The following is a 10,385-nucleotide window of genomic DNA, read 5'->3' on the forward strand; positions in this document are numbered from 1 at the left end:
CTCTGCCCACCACGGGTATCGAAACCAGGTTTCTAGCGTTGTAAGTCCGCAGACATACCACTGTGCCACTGGGTGCCCTCCAGGAAGGAAGAAAACTAAGTTTTTTTATTAGCGGTTCACACCATGATTTCTTCATAAATCTATATATGTCAAGTTTAATTCACTACGTCTATGCTATATTTTATGCAACTAACATCTCCAAGGGAAAGGGCGTGTTAGGCTTTGAAGTAGTCTTCTTTGACTTTTTTGTATATACATCTAAATACAGAGGTCGCTAATGTGACAAAAAGTTAATTAAGAGTATTTTAATGCACTTTCAAAACAGACTACATATTACTTACTCTTAAATTAATACAATTAGCTAAGGTTAAAAAGACGCGTGAATTCCTAATATTCTTTGAATCATAATTAATTTCCAGTTTTGGCTGAAAATGGAATGTTTAGCTTTCAGTCATTCTTTATTACTTGACTTTGGTGTGAAATGTTTGGTTTTCAGGCATGTCTCGTGGAAAGCTATTCTTTATATTGCTTGACTTTGGTGTAGAATGCTTGACAACTGGACTTCTATCTTCCTCACAGAAGCTAAAGCATCCAGTTCCTTTCCAAAAGAAGCTGGTATCACTGAAGTGTGATGCACATTCAGCTCTTGCACTGCAATTCGTGTATTACATTACACTTGCTTACTTTCCCGTGGAGGAGACAAACAATCAGAATGTTGTGCGTTTTTCATGCTTTGCTTAGGTTCATTTTTATTTTGGTTTGGTTTCCTACGGTTATCCATAAATTCATCTAGCATTATCTCTTCACAATTTGTTCTCTCCGTCGAACATTTCAAAGTGTGTGATGCTAATTCCACATCTTAATCAAATTCTATTTTCTGTTTATTTGTTGTTGTTGTTTTTTAGAGTTATCTAATCGTCCACTTTTTTATCCTCAGCTTCTTTGTACCCTATTGTCACTTGTGCAGACAAAATATGGTAGCACTTACCAGTACTTGTAATCTAACAAGTAAAGGCTCAGGTAGAAAATCTGACCTATCTATGCTTTTCACTACAAATTCTAGGATACAAGCTTTCATTCGTTATTTATATATGATGCTTCTGTTTTTTCGGTATTCCCAGCCTTTCATTCCAGGTCATCCACTCTTAGATTGTACAATTGTTTGTGTTGTTGTAATGACATAGAGGAATGTTGAGTTTTCTTAGGACTTCCATTAATAAGCTGTGCTTTTTTTTCCCCTATCATATTCAATGAGCCCATCTTTCTCCATTGTACTTTGTAGTCAATGGGCTTTCGGGTTTTCATTACTTTAAGTCTTTTTATTACAGTCTTTTTCACAGTGTTTTATATTTTTATTTTTTGTAATTGTATAGCAGTACAATCAAAAAGTTCTCGATAATGATCTTATAAAAGAGTAGACTACGTAAACAACAACAAAAATCCTAATTATCAATTCTCAACCGATACCGTAGGCCTAATTCTACACCGATATTGTAAGCCTAATTCTACACCGATACTGTAAAACTAATTCTATACTGATATTGTAGGTCTAAATTTTATACTGATATTGTAAACCTAATTAAGCTTAATTTATACTGATACTATAAACCTAATTAAGCCTAACTTATATTGATATTGTAAACCTAATTCCATACCGATACTGTAAACCTAATTAAGTCTAATTTATACCGATATTGTAAGCCTAATTCTATACTGCTATTGAAAGTCTAATTTATACCGATATTGTAAGCCTAATTCTATACTGCTATTGAAAGTCTCATTTATACCGATATTGTAAGCCTATTTCTATACTGCTATTGTAAGTCTAATTTATACCGATATTGTAAGCCTAATTCTATACTGCTATTGAAAGTCTAATTTATACCGATATTGTAAGCGTAATTCTATACTGCTATTGAAAGTGTCATTTATACCGATATTGTAAGCCTATTTCTATACTGCTATTGTAAGTCTAATTTACACCGATATTGTAAGCCTATTTCTATACTACTATTGAAAGTCTCATTTATACGATATTGTACACCTAATTCGATACCGCTATTGTAGGTCTAATTTTATACCGATAGTGTAAGCCTAATTCGATACCGCTATTGTAGGCCTAATTTTATACTGATAGTGTAAGCCTAATTCGATACCGCTATTGTAGGCCTAATTTTATACTGATAGTGTAAGCCTAATTCTAAACCTATATTGTTAACCTAATTAAGCTTAATTCTACACCGATAGTGTAAGCCTAATTCTAAACCTATATTGTTAACCTAATTAAGTTTAATTCTACACTGATATTGTGAACCTTGCTTAACCAAATTTTAAGTTCACTCTACTCCATTCCACGCAGTAGACAATTTATCACCTTCAAATAAGTAGAATAGCGACTTATATTTTCAGAATGTATCTTTACTAACGCAGTATTTCGCTGTTACAGATTCGAGAATTTATTAACGTTACCAGGGCTTTCGTGATTTAAGCCTAAACTTCAAGGAATTACTGATTGAGCACTGGGCATTTGTTGTATTTTTAAAAATTTAAAACTGTTTGTTCAGTTGTTGTTGTAAGTTGAGTCACATCAATTACATTCAATCGCTTTATGATACAAATCAATAACATTCGATATTTCTATTCATGATGTCAAAAAACACGTAGGTTCAAGAAGTTTGCCCCTGAAGAAGAAAGGGATTTTATCATCTGGTATTTGCTATATCCAGTCAGGTTTTGAGTTTAGTTGACAAACGACTTTGAAATAGCTCTTCGTATTCACTTACATTACACTAGCTAATCCATCCAACAGGTGTGAGAAAAAGGATGTAAGATATTGAAACTGTAACAAGGAAAATGCTACATGGGATGAGGGTGAAAGGATTTTCATTTTTCAAAGATCTTGGGTCAGATAAATCTAAAAATTCCTAGGTATTACAAAATATTTTACATTTTTTTTGTTCTGCTTTAACCTTTTATTAACATTCTTAATTTACTGAAAACACTTTTTTTTATTCTAGTCTTCCACTTCCGTGGTTTCTGGCAACCATGATTTTCGGTCCCGTTCAAGTTAGCAGTTCAGGGATGGCTTGTTCCATTTTTCTTTTGTTTTGTATGTTACTCTTCGTTATCGTATCCATTGCCTGCTTCAAGTGGAAGATGAACACCAGCCTCGCAGGTGTCATGTTGTTTCTGTATTTTGTATTTATAGCTATAAGTTTGCTTTTGGAGTATAACGTTATCAGTTGCACTGCCATCTTGAAATCGATTACAGGATAATTAACACAGCACTGAAATGATTTTCAAGTAGGCTTATTAGACACGCAAAGAAAAGAAGTACTGTATGTTGTTGTTTTTTTTTTAAAGTAGTTGGTTAAACTGTAATATTATTTCAATGATGATGAGGCTTAGTATCGAACGCGCAGAAATCAGAGTTGAACTCTACTGGTAAAAGTTAATTAAGTTGAACTGAAAAAATAGAAAGAAAATAGTTTAAATTTTAGATGTTGTGAGTTTCTTAGCAAGACATGCAATAACTGTTTAGTTAACAGATAAAAACATTTTTCTTCTAACATGCTTTTTCATATATGCACAGCGTTAACTTTCAAGGTTAACTTTGGTTACATCAGTAATACTATTGTAATCTATGACTTACTTTTCTTTGCTTGGTAAGTTTTAAATTTTTGATTTGTTTTAGAGCAAAGCCAAACAATGGGCTATTTGTGCTATGTCCACTACCGGGGAGAAAACCCGGATTTTAGCGCTGTAAGCTTGTTAAGTTACCACTGATTTACTGGGAGAGAAATTTTAAGTGTACAAGGAAATAACACGTTTGTGTACCCATTTCACGTTAAAAGTTTTATAACTTTATTTAAATATCGTTTATTGTGAAGTAAATAAGTTAATTAAACAGACACGGACCTAACGCCTCAAAACGAGGCTTACTTTGGTTAGCATGGTGACGTGATGTGTGGCGTGCAGCCCATCAGGGCAGGGACAAGTGTTCTATTATGAATGATTCAATTCGACTATTGCAAGCCTGAAATACTTTTTTTAGTAACGCACTGCTGATCTAGAGGTCAGCTGAACGCGGCAACTTGGAGCATTGCGTGCTTTGACAAACAAGAAAATGCGGATGTGAGCCAGATTACTGACCTGAAGATGAATGAAAATGTAATTTTCTATTATATTTGGCATAAGGCAGTAGCATTAGGCTTATTGTATTTTTAAACATTACCTTCTCCATGCTGTCTGTTAGAGGTTTCCCGAGAAGGGAAGTGTATAATAAGCAGTATTTCAACAACCGTGGACACGTTCCATTCGGTACCAGAGATTGCCATGCTGGTGGACATAACTCGCGAACTAGTGGTCAGAACGTTATTTATACAAGCCATTTGTTAGAGCTACAATTGTTGTAGTGTGCGCTGTCGTAGCACTATTGTAATAAATTAAACTTGTTCTAATAAGATGGTATTAGGCGGACTGTATTTCTAAACACAACATTAAATGAGATAAAAAATTCAAGTGGTCCACGAACAAAAAGTTTGAGATCCACTGTTGTAGGATTTTGTGTGTGTGTGTGTGAAATCCAGGTTGCCTGCTGCGGACATAGCACGCCACTGAGTGACGAAAAACTTTAATTTAAAAATTTCTGAAATAACATTAATTATATACTTAGAACAGGAGTTATGGCAAATATAAGTCTAATTATTATTTCTTAATAAAGGACCATAGCTACTATGTTCTCTTTCAAAAGATTTTCGAATAAAGCTTACTTTGAGTTTGTTTAGAAAATTGATTTAAATAAATAGATATTCTAACGAATTCGTTTAAATGTAACACAGATAAATAAGTGTGCATAATTTCACGTTTACGCACTGTATTACACCAAAATAATTAATTAAGAACATATCACAAATAGATGAAGAATTATTAGATAAAGAAAATGTGAATGAATTTGTCACGTTTGATGTGTGAAAACGTTAGTTTGTGATAAATTAGTAATGTCGTCTGTTGAGATTCATTAGATATCTATGTTCTAGTCAAATGATGCTATAATTAAGTATCAAAAATAAGCTTGCGAAAGTATACAAGGTGAAAGAGCTGTGATTGAACTGTGAGACACAGACTATAAACCTGAAAAGGAGTATTTTATCAAAGTCCTGAAAATTAGTAAACTCGGCCTTCCCTCTCCAAACAGTAATGTTCCAACAAATGCCATACAAAGTATTATACATTCACAGCTATTGGTATTGTAAAATTTGTAGCAATTTAAAGTTCTTAATATATAATAATATATTAATACATAAACTGATTTTTAATGGATTTGATGAGAATTGATTAAGTATTTTAGATTATTTTATAATAAATATAAAAAAATATTTATATAAATTTGAAAATATCGATTTAAACCAAATTATAATATACACAATGAAAATCATTTCTAAACTTTATTATAGGGGAAGTAATTGAAATTATTTATTAGACATTTCATATCTTATACAGGTGGATTAATATAGTTGTATCACCTTCCCTTTATAAGACCTGTTACTGTGTGGATCTCTTTAGAACCACTGAAGATCTAGATAGTAGCACGGAAGGGTGGAGGATGGAAGGTATACTGATAACTTAGGTTGGGCTTAATATACTAATACCTTAACATCTTGGTATTTATGTCCAAACATCATATTGGGGGCTGGAATGCTAATTTCAAGGGCAGCTTTGTTGTCTCCCCATTGATGTCTCGTATTCTAATTATTTCCTTCTTATTATTGTTTTTATTTTATTTATTTATTTTTTATGAGCAACCATCTTCCCACATCTGGCTGCAGACAGCAGAAGATGCTAATGATGTGGGACATTGTGGACTAGAGCACCACCTTTTGCTCCTTTACTTTCTTCACTCTTCTAAGCATGTGAGGTCAGCGAAGTTGAGGTTAAACTGGGTAGATGGTGTATCCCAAATGCAAGTTGGGCCTTACTTCCGAGTGTACCTCAAAAAAACCAAGGCACAATAACCGACCTTATGTCTCGGTGTTAAATATTTCTTTTGTGGCTGCGTTTTTTTTTTCTCTCTCTCTCTCCAAAAATTGCATTTAATCATATGCATGTATTTCATAAATTTGTGTGTTACCTATTTAGTTTTTTCGTAGCGAATTTAATATGATCAGCAAACTGTCTGATCCAGAGTAACTAAATTAACATTCACGCTAAACACATAATATTTGGTAAAGTTAATAACAAAAGCAAAATTAATGTTTATAATTGATGACCAAACTTAAATAAGATTCACTTATGGATACAAATAAGAAACATTGGAATATCAGACTTTTTTATATATTTTACTAATAAAAGAAAGAAAAAAGTATGATATTCCAGTGTTATTTTATATATTTATATCACTTCATTAACATTTTAAAATCGCTAATACTAAAATAAAAAACAACAATAGTTTAGAAAAATTTAAACTTTATTTTTTAGATTATTCATCATTACCCTTTTCCATTTTCGGCAAATCTCCTGGTATTCTTTCCAGTGTTGCCACCTACTGTTGTGTACGGATTTTATTCAAGTTTTTCAGTTTCGTATTTTTTCATTTTCTTATACTGCTGAAGGTTTTATTGGTTAAAAGTTCTAATAAATTTGTTGTTCTTATCAACAAAAAATGAGTTACTCTGTACAACTGTAACAAAAACGAATGTCTGAAACGTTTGCCACAAACTTGAAAAGCGCTGGTTTTTAAATGAAACTAGCTGGATTTCCTAAGCCTACGCCTTCATAAGTAACGAAATTGTTTTACTAGCGAAGATGAATGAGGAAATAACTGTTCTTAATAAACTAGGAGTATTTTATTATAAAGTTGTTTTTGCTATAAATTTTTCATTACTGAGAAAAACCATTTTATTGATATTCAACAACATGCTAGTTCTAGCGTCTGATTAAAAATAGGCTCGTTTCGTTTCTTGTTTCAGCGTACACGAGTAAATATCAAGTAAGATACCACATAAATCGTCTTTTGAATAATTCAACTATCTCAGGTTCCTAGATTATATTTTAGTAATTCAGTTGCATTTGTGTGGAACATAAAAAGTTTTATTCTGATCCAATAAAAAATTTAAAACTGTATATCAAGAGAGTACATATTTAGTGAAATCAGATATTTTAAGTGTTTCTATAATAAGCTTTTGATAAAGTTCAATTCATACCTAAAAAAGAAAAAAAAGTAACCAGTCTAGAAATATTTATGAAAAAGTTTTCTTTTTGTCCAGATTAGAGCTCTTCTGTAGAATAACAGTTTGATCAGAAACCAGTTTTCGATTTTTTGGGGTAAATTACAAATAACAGCAATATAAACAATTTTTAGAGTATTTATCGAACTTTGTCAGAAGTATTAAAGAGTAGATTTGGCCTAAGATGGAAAAAAAAAGGGAGTAAAAAAAATTTCCTCATGTAGATATTGTTCTCGTGGTAGATTTATTATGTATATTAGAATAATATTATTTATACACTTGTTGATGTTTGTTGTAGTATAGCATTTGTGAAAATATCGTTAAAGTATCATGTAAATATTACAGTATTTTTTTTTTCATTGAAGTAGTGAAATTGTGATGAAAAATATGGTGAGAAGTTTGTATTTATTCATAAAAATCAATAACGATATCATCAAATACAGCTGGCTACGAATTGTATTATTTCCTTTTAATTTCAGCATAGTTCTCGAAATAAGACAGTCTCGTTTTTTTTAAAGCGAAAGCTTCTATTAAAACGATTTAGTGCATCTGTTAATATGAGTTAAAACAAAAAGAGCAATAGGCCTAATATTTGTGATAAAAATCACATAAACTGCAGGCTTTTTTTGCTTAATTCTTGGTTTACTGAATTCGTTTTTTTCACCAACAAAAACCGATGTGCATGATTGTAACAAATAGAAGAAAAAAAGGCGAAATTAAATAAGCTATTTTTAAATTAAAATATTTTCAATAGAATACTAATTCATACCTTCTAAGTGGTCATTTATTTGCAAATATGACAAGCACCGGCATTTACCCGTTCATTCACAATGAATGAACAAAAGATGTAATATAAAAATCCAACCTGCAGGTTAGGTGATTTTTATCACAAATTTTAAGCCTATTGATTTACAATGCTTCTCCACCTTTAGGCGTTTGAAGAAGTCAATGGCATTATAACCATACAACAAAATTTAGTTACCATATTATATGTTGACTCAAATTTGCATTCTATATAATATTGAAAACTTTACTACTTCTAAAGCAAATACTAGTATTAAAATTGTATTGATGTCATAAGTGTGTGTAATTCTTTGTCAAATTTAGACTTGCAGATTGCTTTAGTTTAGGGTTACCAGATTTCCAGTGAAAAACTGGGACTTTTTTTTTTACATACGAGTAACATTGTAAAAGCTCTGAAGCAGTTTAAATTATAATAACACACTTTTTACATTTGCTAAATAATTTGGTGTTTATTGTATCGCTATTTAAAACCATAGACAAACAAAACATGTTATAGTTTTTAAAGTTAAAAAATAATAAGTAAAATAAAAAACGTACCTAGGTTGTTTTGAACTTACTCAAAGAAAAATGTTGCTTCTTCGTTTTTACGGTTGGGCAGGTCTTCAAATCTCAAATCCTGTGGTTGCCCAATGATATATTAGGTTTTAAAAAGTATCAGTGTGGGAGGAAACACATTACTGTGTAATTTATCTCTTCCAGGTGATTCTACATCAAACTTTAAAGGAGTGGTGTATAATGACAACCATACATATCAAATTCACACTAAAATATAGAAAAACTGACACAATTTAATACTTCTACCGTTACTGATTGGAACAAAAAAAAAGCTAAAACCTGGGACTATCCCAGTTTTATTAGGACATCTGGTAACCCTACTTTAGTTAACACTTCTGGAACATGGATGCAACAATATCATTTAAATTAAAAGATCTGTTGCATTTTCCTTGAAAGTTTATAGGTGACATCACGCCTGCTTAGTAATAAATGTAAACAAACTAGAGGTATATATAGGAAAGCTGATTTAGTTTGGCTATCAGAATAGAATCTTAAATAAATTGAATCTTATTATTGGAATGTTATTTATCAATTTCTTACTAACATAGACCATGCTTCACAAATTCGACCAAAAAACAAAAAAAAAAAACAGCGGTAAAAATGTCGTGGAAGAGGTTCTTTCGTTTTAACAGTAGTTTTATGACTATAAAAATATCTAAAAATTATAGTTAACACTACTGAAATATCCATAAACCATTAATGTTAATAATCAACAAACTTCTTATTTACATTGACATCATGATGATTAAACACTTTTGTAGCTATAAATATTTAATTTATCCAATACTTGTTCTACATATAATATTAGTCATAAATGATTAGAATTGACCCTCAGACCTTACAAAGTATACACTAGAGGTCGCATACGACGGCATCAGGCAAGATAATGCTACTGCAGTTAATCTAAATAACTAACAAGTTAGCACTTAAAAAAATGAAGTAATTATAATAATACTCTAAATACTTCTAAAACAAAGATGACATATTTTATGTAATGTATACGCTACTTATATACTATTTGAAACTTGTATATTATTTTTGTTTCGTAAATTGGTACAAACTACGCGAGTGCTAGACTTCGCTAGCTGTTCCTAATTTTAAACTGATAGACTTAAGGGCAGGTGGCTAGTCAACAAAAGCCACCGCCAACTCTTGGACTACTCTAATCGAATAGTGAGATTTGACTCATCCTTATAACGCACCCACGGCCTCAAAATGTAAATAAAGTTTATGTCACAATGTACCACAAACCAAGAACCCTCAGATTCACAGTCCACCATGTTAAACAGTAGGCTACACTTGGTATTTAAACTTCTGTCTAATGTCTTGGGGTATTCTCGGTTTTCCCTCAGAGTAGCCTGCAGGAACCGAAAAACAAAAAGATTTGTCCGATTTGGTATTACAAAGTAGTGCTTTGATTCCCTCTGACTAAGTCTTTACATAGAAGAAAAAAACTGGACACGGGCTGTAAACAATCACGATCTTCATTACACAAAAACGGTCAAAGGCAAATTGAACACTTAGACAAGTGCTTTGTAATGTGTGTATCAAGTGGAGAGAGAGAACTTTATTTGTGTTTTCTTGCCATTTTAACTCTAACTATTGATGCTAAAACGAAACTATAGTAAAATATCACACAAAGCTACACATGGGCTAGGTATGCCTGGCTATTTTTAGACTAAGAACGAAGGTGGCCCCGACCACCAACTCTACCCTAATCTTCGATGACGAGGAACCCACTTTGAGACTAATAATGGCTGGAGACGGCTTAAAATGGGTAATGAAAGAAAAACTTTAAAT

General features: G+C 31.8%; 1 protein-coding gene across 2 annotated transcripts in view; it reads left to right on the forward strand.

The window, feature by feature from the left end:
* Positions 1 to 5,322, forward strand: part of LOC106468365 (sodium/potassium/calcium exchanger 2-like) — a 28,192-nt gene extending 22,870 nt beyond the window's left edge. For both annotated transcript variants that reach the window (XM_022396710.1, XM_022396712.1), the window contains exon 9: positions 3,018 to 5,322. In XM_022396710.1, coding sequence (XP_022252418.1) covers positions 3,018 to 3,276 — 259 coding nt within the window. In that variant the 3' untranslated portion in view covers positions 3,277 to 5,322. The remainder of the gene's footprint in view (positions 1 to 3,017) is intronic.
* Positions 5,323 to 10,385: the final 5,063 nt, after the last annotated feature.

Source organism: Limulus polyphemus, unplaced genomic scaffold, assembly GCF_000517525.1.
Source record: "Limulus polyphemus unplaced genomic scaffold, Limulus_polyphemus-2.1.2 Scaffold2981, whole genome shotgun sequence".
NCBI classification, from domain to species: Eukaryota; Metazoa; Arthropoda; class Merostomata; order Xiphosura; family Limulidae; genus Limulus; species Limulus polyphemus.